Below are 16,656 nucleotides of genomic sequence, written 5' to 3'. Positions count from 1 at the left end.
CTGTGCCAGGCTGTCAGGGACTATACTGAGGACTGCCCATGTACCACACACATGGAAGATGATGTAGTAACAAGAGTTGACACATTTCAACTTACCATGAACTAAATACTTTACAGTCATTCGATCTCTTCCACAGATCTGAGGAAGGCACAATGACTATCCCCAGTTTACAAGTAGAAAACCGAAGCTCAAAGAGACGGAGTGACTTGCCCCAATTATATAATCAGTGAGAGCAGAGACAGGCCTAGAGCCCAGGCAGATGGGTTCCTGGCCCACTCGTCTCCAGCCAGCTACCCACCTGCATCATCATTCACTCACTGAACAGACATTTAGAAGGCGTATATAATGAACTTCTCTAGGTGCTGGGGATACAGCGCTGAACAAAGCAGACCCCTTCTCTGCCCTCGTGGTGCTAATGTGCACTCTGGGGAGGACAGGAAATATATATAATCAACAAGTAAACATAGAGGACACAGTGAAAAGTCTAAGGAGGAAAACAAAGCAGGGTAAGGGCAATAACAGGTGCTAGAGGATTGGAGACCAGAGACAGAAGATCGTTAATTTAAAAAGGTGCTCAAAGATGGCATTTAAGCAAAGACCTGAAAGAAGTGATGGGGTGAGCCATATGGGGGTCTGTGCAAACAGCATTTCAGAATCGAGCCCTAAGGGTAAGAGAATCCTGGTGCAATCCAGGAACACCGAGGAGGCGGTGAGGCTGGAGTCGAGTGGGTGAGGGAGGAGCTCTGAAGATGAGATCCGAGGAACAGGAGGGCCCTTGGGGCCTGGCTCTTACTCTGAGAGCGCTGAGGAGCCACTGCAGGGTTCTGAGCATAAAGGGGAAACACAATCTCCCTTAAATTTTAAAATAATTGCTCCCACGACTGTGTTAATGTAGAGCCAGTATCCACGCCACTATCACAGCAGCCTGGCCCATGCAGGTTCGCACTGGATTCGGACAGTCGGTAAAGAAACAACGGAGCCAAAAACTGGTGGGCCATTATCTTTAATCCTAGCTTGCACCTGGAGGGCAAGTAAAAACACACACTGGGCTCCAAAACCCACTCACATTCAGTGCTCACAAAGCTACTGACTTATCCGAGTTTCCTAGAATCAAAGGTTTCTAGCTCACCAGACTTATTCACCTCTGTTCCCCACCTCCTTCCTTCTCCCTGCACAAACTCTGCACAAACTGGCTTCTCACTCAACACTCCGCCATCTTGGCTGCTTCTCCCGGCCTCCTCCACGTGGCCTTTCTCTGCTCTGCTCTCTAATGCTAATCTCAGGAACCAAGAGCTCAAGTTCCCATTCTGCCCCCATTTTATAGTGTAGAAATAAAAACCTTTAATTCAATACACAAAATAGGGAAGTCTCTAATACAAAGTCACTTTCTGAGGCATGATGGGATTGTACCACCCCACATCAGAAGGGGTGGGAAAGGCTTAATCCCAAAACCAAGCCCCAGGCTACAAGGATCCTGCCTGCCCACAGCCTGCCCCCAACACACATTAATATCACCCTGGGTAACGGCCTCCACATGGGCAGCGCCTTTTTTTTTTTTTTTTTTTTTTTTTGGCATTTTTCTGAAGCTGGAAACGGGGAGAGACAGTCAGACAGACTCCCACATGCGTCCGACCGGGATCCACCTGGCACGCCCACCAGGGGCGACGCTCTGCCCACCAGGGGGCGATGCTCTGCCCCTCCGGGGGGTCGTTCTGCCGCAACCAGAGCCACTCTAGCGCCTGGGGCAGAGGCCAAGGAGCCATCCCCAGCGCCCGGGCCATCTTTGCTCCAATGGAGCCTCGGCTGCGGGAGGGGAAGAGAGAGACAGAGAGGAAAGGGGGGGGGTGGAGAAACAAATGGGCGCTTCTCCTATGTGCCCTGGCTGGGAATCGAACCCGGGTCCCCCGCATGCCAGGACGACGCTCTACTGCTGAGCCAACCGGCCAGGGCGGCAGCGCCATCTTTAACAAAGTGAGCATAATATATTTTATCTGCCCAACAGTTACCATAACCTTCAGGACGGCAAGGATAGAAATGGGGAAATTATCACGATATTCCAAGTGAAAGAAAATGGTAGCTCAGATCATGGTGGTCATAATGAAAGTGGTAAAAAAAAAAAAAAAAAAAGTCAGGTTCTGGCTATTTTTTAAAAGCAGAACCAATGGGATTTGTTAATGGTTTGAAATGAAGTAAGGAGGAAAGAGTCATGTCAGTGCAGACTCCAAGGTTTTGACCAGAGCAACTGGAAAGACAGAGCTACCATTTAACGAGGTGGCAAAAGCCACAGAACAGAAAGAGGTGGGCACCAGGAGGCCGGGTGCAGGGAGCAGGCATAAATCTGGGGTTCCATTTGGACTGCGGAGCCTGGAGATGTCTACAGCCAACTGAGAAATCCTCTGGAGGGCATTTTCAGCTACGGATGGCCTCCACTCCCAATCAGAGCAGTCCTGATGGTCCCTCATTTTAGCGGAGCATGGTCCTTCCACCCAGATCAAGCCCCTTATGACGCTGAAGGGACATGTCACGTATTCAGGCATCCAGCGGGGGTGAGGTGTCATCTCCTGCAGTCATTTTTCAGTGTTTGGGGGAAAGCACTGCAAGGCATCCAAGCTGTTAAGCAGGGAATAGTATTTGTCTTTTTCTGCCGGCTCAGTGGAATCGGTTGGTTTCCCTGAGCTATAATCATAATGGCCTCCAGCTCTGCCTTCATCTAAATTCTTTCATTCCTGCCTTAACATCTTCCACATGGCCTCAACTTTCATATACCCTTAGAACTGCTTTCCTCACATCTGTACGGTTTTCAAGCAGGAGTGCACTTTCTGAATTTAGATGACACTGCATTTGGAATTTAAGTTAAACAGATGAAGTTTGTAATATATTACTGGCAATACATGCCCAAGGAATCAGTGCAGCGAGCCTTTTCAATACAGTAGGGCAAATACGGCGGTAAATATTCCTTCTGCCAGACCAGGGGTCCCCAAACTTTTTACACAGGGGGCCAGTTCACTGTCACTCAGACCATTGGAGGACCGGACTATAAAAAAAACTATGAACAAATCCCTGTGCACACTGCACATATCTTATTTTAAAGTAAAAAAACAAAACGGGAACAAATACAATATTTAAAATAAAGAACAAGTAAATTTAAATCAACAAACTGACCAGTATTTCAATGGGGACTATGCTCCTCTCACTGACCACCAATGAAAGAGGTGCCCCTTCTGGAAGTGCGGTGGGGGCCGGATAAATGGCCTCAGGGGGCCGCATGCGGCCCGCGGGCCGTAGTTTGGGGACCCCTGTGCCAGACTATTCGAGAAAGTTACACAAAACCATTCCCTTTACCAAAGTTCATATAGTAATACTGATTAAGCAGCAAGAAGATTGTTTTGTTTAACTAGTATTGGGTGTTATTTCCTCTTGCATTAGGTTGATGTCCACTGTGAAAATCAATTATTTTACCTGGGCTTAAACATCATGACATACAGCGTAAAGACAGACAATTCTGATACCGTTTATATCTACAAGATTCTGGTTCGCCATATTACAATATACCATTATTAAAAGTTCTTTAACAACTAAAAGGCAAGTGTTTTATTTGTTATATTTGAGAACCAATACCTTTCTGCTATATTTATATAAATTTCAATAAGTATATTGAGTCCATATCACAGAATATGATTTATAAAAACCTGCAGCTAGGATCGAGTCATTATAAGCTAATACAACTAAAATTTTGAAAGGTTGCATCAGTCTTTTTAAAGAAAACAGCCATTCTTAAAAATTACCACAAGAGGGCAATAAACTTGCATTTGGTTCCATTCTATTAGATAGCCACAGTTAAAAGATTTTGTTTTAATATTGAACATACCAGGAACAAAATATTACCCACTAGTCCTGCAAATTTAAAAATAAAAAAAGTGCTCTTACAGGTTTTTATGTAAAAGACATGAATCCTATTATGTTATTCAACTAAAATAAATAAATAAAAATTAAAATCTCAATATGTACTTGGTAATTAATAAAAGATAAATTATGGGTGAAATAATATATCTCATATCTAATCACTGCAATTGAGTTAACATAAATTACTTAATATTTAGAAATGTCCACCCAAAATATTTGTCAGTAATTTCTGTTCAGAAAGTAAAATCAAGATGAGCAATAATAATAAATAGCAAAAATATACTGGAGAAAATTTTTTTAACATGCTTATAAAAGTCTAAGAACAGCCTGACCGGCAGTGGCACAGTGGACAGAGGGTCAACATGGGACACCAAGATGCCAGGTTCAAAACCCCAAGGTCACTGGCCTGAGCATGTGATCATAACATGATACGAAGATCACTGGCTTGAAGCCCAAGGTCGCTGGCCCAAGGTCACTGGCTTGAGCCCAAGGTCGCTGGCTTGAAGCCCTAGGTCACTGGCTTGAGCCCAAGGTCGCTGGCTTGAGCAAGTGGTCCCTGACTCTACTTGAGCCCCCTGTCAAGGCATGTATGAGAAGAAATCAAGAACAACTATGGTGCCATAGCTACGAGTTGATGCTTCTCATCTCTCTGCCCCCTCTCTCTCACTCGTGCTCTCTCTCAAAAAAAAAAAAAAAAAAGAAAAAAAGTAAAAGAAAATAGAAAAAAAATAAAGCCTAAGAACACCCAACATGCTTATATACAATCCTGACATTGTTTCTAGACACACAATGGTTTTTGTTTATTTTAAATAAAAAGGCTTCTAAAGGTAACAATAAAGTTTACTTAGTTAAAACAACTGAAATAGACTGAGTTCTACTCCTGATTTAGTCACAAAAGTTTCCTTCAATGTTCTTTCTCACCCTCCTTCCAATGACGATGTAGGTTCAGTAGTAAGCTATCAGTCTTAGATTCTCTTAGAGTCCTTAGAAGGCACTAATACCTTCTCTCCAATTCTCACAATATTGTGTCCGTTTGGAAAACTGGGAGGCAAACTGGAATACTAGGGAAGATGCTTACAAAGTGAATTCAGATTGAGATGTTAAGAGGAAGGGAGAGGAAAAAAGAACCCTCTTATTTTTTTATATCACTCTCTTACAATATAGATTTGCTGTCACAAATGTCAACAGGCCCAGTAAACTCATCCTAGCTGACAGCTGTACTCATCTTGAGATGAGAACAATTTTACTGCTGAAGGTAATGTCAACATTTCTTATTCCAGATAAGAAAACTGAGGGTCTCAGATATCGGATATGGGTTCCTGTTTGTAAAAAATGTCTCCTGGCCCTGGCCGGTTGGCTCAGTGGTAGAGCGTCGCTCGGCATGTGGAAGTCTGGGTTTGATTCCCAGCCAGGGCACACAGGAGAAGCGCCCATCTGCTTCTCCACCCTTCCCCTTCTCCTTTCTCTCTATCTCTTTCTTCCCTTCCTGCAGCCATTGGAGCAAGTTGGCCCAGGCGCTGAGGATGGTTTCATGGCCTCCACCTCAGGCACTAGAATGGCTCCGGTTGCAGCAGAGCAATGTCTCAGATGGGCGAAGCATCACCCCCTGGTGGGTGTGCCAGGTGGATGCCAGTCGGGCGCATGTGGGAGTCTGTCTATCCCCCCCCCCCTTCTCACTTCGGAAAAATACAAAAACAAAATGTCTCCCTATTCCAAGAAGTTATTTAAAATAAGGAAAGTCATCTTTTAGAACAAATAATAAGCAAATAGAAGTTCTCTGCGCTGTCAGGCATGTGGCCTCCTCTCTCTGGCTGTTTAACTGACCCTCCTCCCCTTTCTGCCTCTCACACATCTACTGCCAGAGCCTGACCACGTGTACCGGCTAGGAAGATGAGCTACATTTCCTGGCCTTTCCCAGTTAGATCTCTCCCCTTGCTTTCTTTAAGACCCATCAATATAACCCTTCTCTTGGAAGATTCTATCCGATCCTGTTCCGGGACCCACTCCAGCCTCCTAAGGGACATTGCCCTGGGGTCCTGAAGGACCACCTTATTCTCCAGTGCCCATGATCCAGTTGCATTTGCTCAGGGTTTTATTTCTCTCTCTCAAAGAAAACAAATGTACCTTTCATATTCTTTGGTAGGAAGCTGAGCTAGATTTAGCTTCCCCCCTGGAGTCAGCTCTTGGGGGTGCATGTCCTAATTGCCTTAATATTCCTAGGGGCCGACATAGCACTCAGTAACTGCTAGTTAGAGGAAAAAGCTTCATCTCTAATTTGGTCACATACAAGAAGTATTTTAAAGCAGCCAAACAAAAATTTAACAAAGTGCTGGCTTGTTCTATGGCAAAAAAAAAAAAAAAAGTAAAACAAGACAGAAGGAACTGAAATGATATAGCTTAAGTAGAATGCTGAGGGATGACATGGTAGCGTTGTAAGGAATTACAAAACAAATGAGAGCTGGCCATCTGTGCATAACCATTATCCATTATCAACAGGACACAGCAAGTAGATCTAATCCCACATTAAACATTCAGCAAACATTCTTTGATAATGAAGTTTGTGAGAAAGGAAGCAAGGTCCTGAGGAAGGATGAACTCCAATCCTGGGAGATTTCTGAGAACAGATGGACCCGCCCACAGGTGTGCAGTGGGTTAAGTGGGATTGTAGCTGAAATAAAAGGTACTGGCAGCCTTTTCCCTTTGCACTGAGTTTCCATCTATCGAAATTTCTATTATTCTATAAAAATATAAAAGCTAACATCAAGGAGTACTAAAAACAGAACTGGTACCCAGAGGCTAAACATCCACAGAAATAGAGACCAAAGTTACCCACACCACTCTTGTCTCAAATTGGATGAAACTAGAAAAATGCTTCAAACATCACTAAGGTATCATATTATAATTTCAAGGTCCCAGGTTTCTGTTTTTGTTTTTTTTTCTTTACAGTGAGAAGAAGGGAGGCACACACAGACTCTTGCATGTGCCCTGACCAGAATCCATTCAGCAAGCCTACTAGGGGGCAATGCTCTGCCCAACTAGGGCGTTGCTCTGTTGCTAAGCAACAGAGCCCTTCTTAGGGCCTAAGGCAGAAGCCATGGAGCCAACCTCAGCACCTGGGTCCAACTCACTCCAGTCGAGCCATGGCTGCAGGAAGGGAAGAGAGAGAGAGAGAGAAGCAAGAGGAGGGGTGGAGAAGCAGATGGGTACCTCTCCTGTGTGCCCTAATGGGAAATGAACCGGGACTTCCACACACTAGGCCAGTGCTTTAACACTGAGTCAACCAGCCAGGGCAAGTCCTGGTTTTTTCAAACCTAATTTTAAAATATGTTTGGTTTTTAAATCACAGAAAAGATCAGATCCACCACTGATTTCAAATTATTTCTTGACATAAAATAGGGATTTTGACTACAGTGCATTAAAAGTTAAGAAAATAAGTGATTGAAAGAATTGATGCTACCAATAAAATTTTGGACACTTACTGAAGTCCATGGCATGTTGACAATGCAGCAAATGAGGCAGGGTTCCCACGGATATGGCCCTGGTAGTAACAGTGCTCTCCTCCCTGAAAAAAAGAAATACAGAACATAAGTCTTTGCCATCATGAGGAGAATCCTCCGCTTACGTAAAGCTCTGCACAATATTTCATTATTCAGATTAGTATTATCAAACCGTTTCTAACAGAATTATTCATAAACATACCTGGTGGGCTTACTCCGAATCAAAAGGCAGGGAATGAAAAGTTGATTTAAGTCTCCTTTTATGTAGATGGTAATAGAAGAAACAAAGAAACAGATACTGAAAGACACATGTGGCTCTCACACCGGAAGAAATTTAATTGTCTATTTCCCAGTAATGAGAAACTCCCCCTTGTGCAGCACCAAGATGGTGCTTCCACATAAAGCTCAGTAAAAATGCATATAAATCACTCGAGAGTCACTAAATTAAACTGGTGGAGGAGAATGCCTTATTTTTACAAGGTTTCTATCAAAAAACAACACATTTATACTATTCTTTTCTCCATCTAGGAATGGCATTACTGGTAAGCAGTCTAGGATAGGGTTTGAAATTGATGAGTTCCTCCTAGCAACCAGTTATACTGACGAAATTCCACTGAGAAGCTTGTTTCCTCCAGTTAAATAAATGTTCCTGGAAATTGCCTGCCACCTCAGGGTAGCGCCTCAGTTTTTACACACTGGCTACTCGTTGTTTGGTCTAGAAACCAGTAGCACCGGCATCACTGGGAGCTTCTCAGGGACGCAGAATCTCAGGCCCACTCCTGATCAGAACCGGCATTCTCACAAGGTCCCTAGGTGCCTGATTCATATGTACATGAAAGTTAGAGATGCACTGCTCTACATGATTTTTTCCATCCTCTACCAATTTCCTATTTCTTTAGAAGCTGAAGACTTTGAATAAAACAGACCCACTGAGATAAGAAAGAGTAAAATAGAACAGACTAATAGGATAGGTGGCTTAAAGGAGCAAATGTTACCTACTTCGCAGTCTGGTGTAAGGACTAACCCCACTTAAAATACTCCATTCTTGACAAGCAGCGGGGAGAGAAGAGGCGGACATAATGATGTAACAAGGCTAAAGGCATTTTCTTTGCTGGAATTCCAAGAAAGACAGGCTGTCCAGAGACTGTTGCTCCTAATGAGCACAGGACGGAGTGAGCCTCAGCTTTGATGCGAGGGTCGAGAGCGGGTAAAATGGTACACGGTGCCTCAGCTTTGATGCGAGGGTCGAGAGCGGGTAAAATGGTACAAGGTGCCTCAGCTTTGATGCGAGGGTCGAGAGCGGGTAAAATGGTACAAGGTGCCTCAGCTTTGATGCGAGGGTCGAGAGCAGGTAAAATGGTACACGGTGCGGTCCCCAACCCTGTGACACCTCTAATTCCCAAGGCAGTCATGGAGCCTCTCGACTGAGGATTATCATTGGATTTGATGGAAGGTAAAATCGGGTGGTACTCCCGTGTGGGTCTGACAGGGGTAGAAGTCAGCAGGCCCTAGCTTTAAGGACAGAAGGTAAGCTGGGCACTGACTCCCTGGATAGGGCTGGCTTGGTGTTGCTGTTAACTGTGGGAGCTATCGGCTCCTTCACTTACTACATAGCTGTGTAATCTCAAGAAAATTACAGAACCTGCCTGTGTCATCTGTCAGATGGGGGTCAATACTCTTCCAGGGTTGTTCAGACTATTAAAGAGCTCATATCCACCAGGGGCTTAGAATAATGCCTGTTACTTGGTACATACTCAGTAAATTTTGCTGCTATTGTAAATACTGTGTGTCAGTTACTGTCCTACTCAATTTACATACACAATCACTTTAAATTCAATCCTACAATATTGCTATCTCTATTCTACACAGGAGATCACAATCTCTGTGAGCCAAGGCTGGCCATTTGGGAAGTGGCCAAGCAGGGACGCAAACTTTGTGTAAACATGGGACTGCCAGGGCACTGTCATTGTCCCTGCACAACTTAAGAGCTGGACATAAAACCTGTGGGTTATGGAGTGCAAATCTAAGCCTTCTCCAGACTGATTTTTAAATTTATTTTTGAGCGGGGATAGGGGTAAATTTAACAGAATTTTACATATCTTCTGTTGGAGCTGTTGAAATGGTGAACGGCCCATAAGATTAGATTCTAACCTGCATGAGAGGTCTTTATGTTTCAAACAACCTTCACTTCCTGGATGCATCAGATTGGATCATAAATTAACACTCTAACTTTCTATTGGCCAAACACAAAAGGCCAATAGTTAATGAAGTGACCTGAGCAGAGAGACTCTTCTGTAAAACTGCACATTTAAGACACACAGTAAATATAAGGTAATAGAAATGAAGAGAAGTAGAAGCAAACAAAATAATCACAATAATCGTAGTGGATTAGGGAACAGTGGAAGTTGACAAGTCACTATATGTGGGGAAATATGTCAGATGAAAAGGCACATAAGAAATATTTTATGCCTGACCAGGTGGTGGCGCAGTGGATAGAGCATTGAACTGGGATACAGAGGAACCAGGTTCAAAACCCTGAGGTCACCAGCTTCAGCGCGGGCTCATCCAGCTTGAGCATGGGCTCACCAGTTTGAAAACAGGGTCGCTGGCTTGAGTGTGGGGTCATGTGACCCCATGGTCCCTGGCTTGAGCAAAGGGTCACTCACTCTGCTGAAGCCCTTTAGTCGAGGCACATATGAGAAAGCAATCAATGAACAACTAAGGAAACAAAAGAGCCACAACAAAGAATTGATGCTTCTCATTTCTCTCCCTTCCTGTCTGTCTACCCTTTTCCCTCTCTCTCTGTCTCTGTGACAAAAAAAAAATATATATATATATAAATTACAAAAGTTTTCTTTAAAATATCAACACTGAAAATGCGTTTAATCATAAAAAGGACAAAATATTCATGTTTAAAAAAAATCCCATTATCTTAGGGCTAAATAGATTATTAGATAATGGCAAACAATCTTTCACTAATTTCTAATTCTGAAAAATAGGAGTCAATCCAAAAACAGCATATGATCAGGACTCATCTGCACAAAAGCCTAATGCTGCAAACAAAGTCCAGAGCTCCATATGGCTGGTTCATTATCAATGTTTCCATGACATTTCAAAGAAGCATAAACACCAGGGGGCAGAAGTCTCCTCAATTTGGGCTCTGCTAACACAAATTTTGAGGCTCGGTTTTTGTAAATAATGGTAGAAACTAATTTGGGTTATTTTTCAGGGATTATTCACCATAAGTCAATAAATATTTAAAATAAGAACTAAAGTACTCAAGCTTTCTTCCCCATTTAACATGCCTGAAAATGTTTTAGTAGAGGGGAAAGGCCTTAATACTAAAAGGTTTAATTATATAAAAATATTTTAAAATTTTAAAATAAATAAATAATTTAATAATTTTTTCTTTTTAAAGATTCTATTTATTTTCTATTTATTGAGTTGAGAGAGATAGAGAGGGAGAGAGAGAAGGCGACCAGGGGAGCGAGAAGCATCAAGTTACAGTAGTTACTTCTCCTATGTGCCTTGACCAGGCAAGCTCAGGGTTTCAAACCAGCGACCTCAGCATTTCTTTTTTTTTTTTTTTTTTTTTTTTTTTTTTTTTTTTTTCTGAAGCTGGAAACGGGGAGAGACAGTCAGACAGACTCCCGCATGCGCCCGACCGGGATCCACCCGGCACGCCCACCAGGGGGCGACGCTCTGCCCACCAGGGGGCGATGCTCTGCCCATCCTGGGCGTCGCCATATTGCGACCAGAGCCACTCTAGCGCCTGGGGCAGAGGCCACAGAGCCATCCCCAGCGCCCGGGCCATCTTTGCTACAATGGAGCCTTGGCTGCGGGAGGGGAAGAGAGAGACAGAGAGGAAAGTGCGGCGGAGGGGTGGAGAAGCAAATGGGCGCTTCTCCTGTGTGCCCTGGCCGGGAATCGAACCCGGGTCCTCCGCACGCTAGGCCGACGCTCTACCGCTGAGCCAACCGGCCAGGGCCAACCTCAGCATTTCAGTGCGACGCTTCATCCACTGCACCACCACAGGTCAGGCTAATTTTTTCTTTTTAATAATTATTTTTATCCATTATTTTAAAATAATAGTTAACGCCAAAAAAAATGCTAAGAATTCAGGAGGTACATGGTACAGAAGAATAAAAAATATCCTGTTCATATACATTGCCCAGGCAGCAGTTGCCTTCTTAAAGGTAAGCATTTTTGACAGATTGTGCACACCATGTCAGAAACAGTCTATGCATATTTAAGCAAATGTGTATGTACACAAATATACAGATGTCCTTTTTAAAGCACAAATGGATTTACACTATGCACACTATTCTACCACTTGATTTTTTTTTCCTTCAGGTACTCTTGACTGTATCAATACCTCATACTTTCGAGGACAGCATAATATTCCATTATGGAGTGAAGAATAATTCATTTAAGTCGTCCTGTACTAATGGTACTTTAGACTATATATATATATATATTTTTTTTTTTTTTTTGCTGTCATAAACAATATTGCAACCAACATCCTTTCATATATTTTTGTGCCCGTCTATCAGAACATATGTAGGGTAGGATTCCAGATGTGGACCTGGAAGGTCCAAGAATACGTGCACTGAAAATTTTAATAGGTATTTTACGGGACAAATATATTTCTTTGTACCACCATCTGTTTTAAAAGATGTACATTTGAAAACAATAAACTGTATTTTATTTAAAAATTGTATATTCCTAGGCCCTAGCCGGTTGGCTCAGTGGTAGAGCATCGGCCTGGCGTGCAGGAGTCCCGGGTTCGATTCCCGGCCAGAGCACACAGGAGAAGCGCCCATCTGCTTCTCCACCCCTCCCCTCTCCTTTCTCTCTGTCTCTCTCTTCCCCTCCCGCAGCCGAGGCTCCATTGGAGCAGGCTTGGCCCAGGCGCTGAGGATGGCTCTATGGCCTCTGCCTCAGGCGCTAGAATGGCTCTGGTTGCAACAGAGCGGAGCCCCAGATGGGCAGAGCATCGCCCCCTGGTGGGCATGCCGGGTGGATCACGGTCAGGCGCATGTGAGAGTCTGTCTTACTGCCTCCCCGTTTCCAGCTTCGGAAAAATACAAAAAAAAAAATTGTATATTCCTATAGACCACTACTTAAGCCAACCTTCCCAACTCTTATCAACTATTAAGGTTCTGCTTATCTTCCTATGACCTCCTTGTGCAGCCCATGCTCTATGCAAGAAGGCCTATATACAATAATCTCAGAAAGATGTCACAGGAAAAGAGAAGAGTCAGCACATCCTAACAGAGTTTGGCTCTTTATCTGACTGCCAGTCACAACTTTTTCCTTACTGTCTCTTTTGTTCCAGAAATAAATCCATTGTCCTTGAAACTTTCTTCATACTCCTTGATTTAATAACATAGTTATGATGGTACAGATGCTTATTTTTAAGTAATTAGACAGTTACAGCTAAAAATATATTACCCCCCTCTATAAAAATGAACCATATGATGATGATAGTGCATAGGTCTATTGGTTTCTCTTCCCAGTGGACAAAAAGCCTATTGCAATTTTTATTCTGGGGAAATCAAAATAATCACTTACTTACAAAAGTCAAAGACAGACCCTGCTTTTATTAAATAGCCAAAAACATCTCACAAAATATATAAAAAGAACCACAATTTATTATAAATATGATAAAATGCTAGCACAAATGCAGTTACCCGGCCTGGATTATAAAACTATGAAAATCCAGTAGAGGGAGCCCTTGGGAGCACAGAGTGAGGCCACAGTCAGGTGGGCTCTGTCCGGACGCCCAGTAGGACTCTAACTTGATCAGGTGCAAGATGGGCGAAGGCCATCTCCTCCGAAGAACCTGATCAGATTCCTTCCTACTGACAAATTACTTGTCAGGAACACCTCCTTCTGTGGATTTTCATGTATTTTTTAATGACTGTGTTGCCTCTCTCCACATATGAATTCCTGTTTCTATTTTATGTTCCCCACAAGACTGTAGATTCCTTTCAAGGAAGTCTATGTGCCTTGTCTATGTTTGTATTCCCGGGAGTGCTGCTAGAGAGAACCCCCCCTCAAATCTCCGTGGATAATAACTCAGTCTTCAATAGACTGGGGACAGTATCGACCCACGCTGCCTCACAGACATGTGCGGGGGATTCCATGAGATAGCCAAGTCCAGTCCTGTAAGCCACTATAAAAAGAAGTCAGCTGTGCAGTCAGGGAATATTTATCAATGAGGGGTTCTATTGTGTCCCTTGGGAAAGAATTCTCATCATTGATTTGTTAAGACTAACATTTCAGGCCATTGACTAACAAAGGTTGCTGCCCAGAGAGTTTGTTTAGACAGCTCTGAGGTGAGACCAAGAATCTGCATTTTAACAAAATTACCATGTTTTTCCTCCTCCAAGAATATGCTAGAGCAGTTGTTTCAATGTTGGCCACATATCAGAATCACCTGGGCCCTGGCAGGTCGGCTCACTGATAGAGTGTCAATTCTGGCATGTGGAAGTCCCAGGTTTGATTCCCAGTCAGGGCACACATGAGAAGCAACCATCTGCTTCTCCTCCCTTCCCACTCTCCTCCCACAGCTGTGGCTCAATTAATTCAAGCCTACTGGCCCCGGACATTGAGGATGGCTCCATGGAGCCTTTGTCTCAGGTGCTAAAAAATAGCTTGTAAGCAGTGACCCTAGATGGGGATTGCCAGGAGGATCCTGGTTGGGTTACAGGTGGGAGTCTATCTCCTCTCCTCTCACTTAAAGGAAAAAAATAAAAAGAATCACCTAGGGAGTCTTTAAAACCCCAATGCCCAGGCCACACTCCAAACCAATGAAACCACAGTCTCTGGAGACGGGGTGCTGCGCTCCAGATGATTCAGTCGAGTCGCAGTGGTTGAGAACCCTGCACTAGAGCAATGCTGCTCAACAGCAGGGGCTCCCAGAACCAGCAGAACCACCATGGTGAGCTCTGAAAACCAACTGACTCCCAGTCTTCCCAGACCTGTGCGTGCAGAACCTCCAAGGAGGTGGGGCCCGAGGGACTTAGAGTTGCTGAGGTTCCCCAGGTGATTTTAATCATTATATTTAGAATTATTAACCTAAAGATCCTCAACCCAGTACCAGATCGTCCCCATGTAGAGGACACCAGAGAGAGGCTGGGACCTTTCAGGGAATGAAATTGTCATACTTTGGACATTCAGCTTGGTGATCTTTGTGATTCATATGATACTTCATGATGTCATCAGTCAATAACGTGAATACAAATTTCCCCATTTTACACAAGAGAAAGCATAGATTGAGAGAGAGCCTTCAGACCCTTTCAAAACCCATCTCTTTACCGGTGGTTCTCAAAAGAGTGGGTGGCTTCCAGCCCAACAGAATCGGCTTGTTAGAAATTTAAATTCTCAAGCCTCCCGCAGACTTCCCCAGTCTGGGTCTGGTGGTGTGGCCCAGCCACAGGTGTGTTAGCCCACCGTGCAGGGCCCTGGTGTGCTCTGTGAGGTTTGAGAACAACTGCTGTGCCCTGTGCCTGCCTCTGCATTCCACACTCCTTGCTGCTGAGCTCACTGAAATCCTGCGCTGTCTCCCGAGCAGATTCTTACTGAAGCCGAAAGGACCTAAATAGCCAAGGCTCTTCTCCACTTCTTTTCTTCTTCCCCTCAAACCAATTGGCTCTATCAGAAATAAAATGGAAAGAGGTAAAAGGTGAGATAAGGATCTGGGAGAAGCCTGCCTTATCCCGAGCCAGGAGGAACAGAGGTGCCGGAAATCGGGTGCTGCACGTGTTGGTAATAGGGTGCCGTCCAGGGTGCTTTGGCCTAGATTAAAAAGACTAAAGTGAAAAACTATCTCGCTTAGACTAAGATCAAGAGGTTTCCCAAGATGTGGGTCATTCAGTGCTATATGCATAAGGTCACAGGCAAATATGGATAATGTGGTCACCACTAAAGGGCCAGGGCCAGTGCAGACACCTCCAGACCAAAGCACCAACTCTGCAACCCTGTGTTCCTGCTCTGCTCCGAGTCACAGCCCCCTCCCACTCCATGGACACCAGTCCCAGGACTGGCTTTCTGCCCTGCAGACTGGGACTCATGCCAGTCACTCTCGGTCACAAGTGAGACTGTTCACTCTAGCACAGTGATCCTCAACCCTGGGCGCACATTAGTTTCACAGAGAAAGCTTTTTCAAAATATACCAACCCTCACCTCATGCCAATTATATCAGAACCTCAGGGGGTGGGACCTGGGCACTCTTTTCATCTGCCCGGTTGATTCCAACATGCTGCCATGACTCATAAGCTTATACGCCTTTGCAGGAACGCCAGCCCTTCCCCGGAATTCTCCTGGACACTAGCTTCTTCCCTAGCGTGCGCACTGCTCAGACTTCTGTCACAGCTTCATGGCTGCAGTCTGTTCTACCAGGTGCTTGCCTACAATAGCCTCTTCCCAGTTTCCCCTTAACTGGCACCGACATGAGGAAACTGTCCCCTTTCTACCCTGCCTTTCCCTCCCCGTTGTGAGAAATGGCTTTTCCAGGCATTGCTGAGTCAGGAAATTCTGAGTCTCTGAAGGGTCATTTGCATCAAGGAAATTCCTAGAAAAGCTAAACCTCAAGTTGGAGAGGATCCACTAACCCACCCTGGTTAAAATTCATATCCTGGGATTACAAAGAATCAGGACGGATTCGTACAAGGGACAGAGGCCAAATATCTGTTCAGGTATAAAGTGTAAGGGTATCTGACTCTACAGGCTCTCTGAAAAAAGACAAAAAGAAAACAACTTCATCTCATTTCACAACAAATTAAAATTAAATAAAGCTATCCCATGGTGGTTCCCAAATGCCAACAATCTATAGTAATGCATGTCAAAGTCTTTACCTGCTCATGACAAAATGAGAAAAGTATAATGTCAATTTTTCATAAAATTAAGTGTATTTTATATAACTGTCTTTCGTTTTCAGACTAGTTCCTTCCTTTTCTGATTATTAACATTATCCATTTTTTATAATTTTAATAGACTTTATTTTGGAATACTTTTAGATTCACAGAAATGTTGCAAAGATAATAGAGCGAGTTCTAGTAATCCTGTATGCCAGTGTTTCCCGTTGTCAATATCTTACATTACCCGAGTATATCCATCAGAGCTAAGGAATTGACATTGGTACATTACTGTTTACTAGACCCTGAGCCTTCATGTTTCACCAGAGTTTCCACTAATTTCCTCTTTCTGTTCTGGGATCCAACCCAGAGTACCATACTACCTTAGTTGTTAC

The 16,656-nt window shown here is 43.9% G+C and overlaps 1 protein-coding gene across 11 annotated transcripts in view; it reads right to left on the bottom strand.

The window, feature by feature from the left end:
- ADAM22 (ADAM metallopeptidase domain 22) overlaps positions 1-16,656 on the bottom strand; it is a 262,410-nt gene that overhangs the window by 85,890 nt on the left and 159,864 nt on the right. For all 11 annotated transcript variants that reach the window (XM_066354308.1, XM_066354297.1, XM_066354298.1 and 8 more), the window contains exon 5: positions 7,383-7,465. In XM_066354308.1, the coding sequence (XP_066210405.1) occupies positions 7,383-7,465 (83 nt within the window). The remainder of the gene's footprint in view (positions 1-7,382; positions 7,466-16,656) is intronic.

Source organism: Saccopteryx leptura, chromosome 12 (assembly GCF_036850995.1).
Source record: "Saccopteryx leptura isolate mSacLep1 chromosome 12, mSacLep1_pri_phased_curated, whole genome shotgun sequence".
NCBI classification, from domain to species: Eukaryota; Metazoa; Chordata; class Mammalia; order Chiroptera; family Emballonuridae; genus Saccopteryx; species Saccopteryx leptura.
This window is presented reverse-complemented; position numbering and strand designations above follow the sequence as displayed.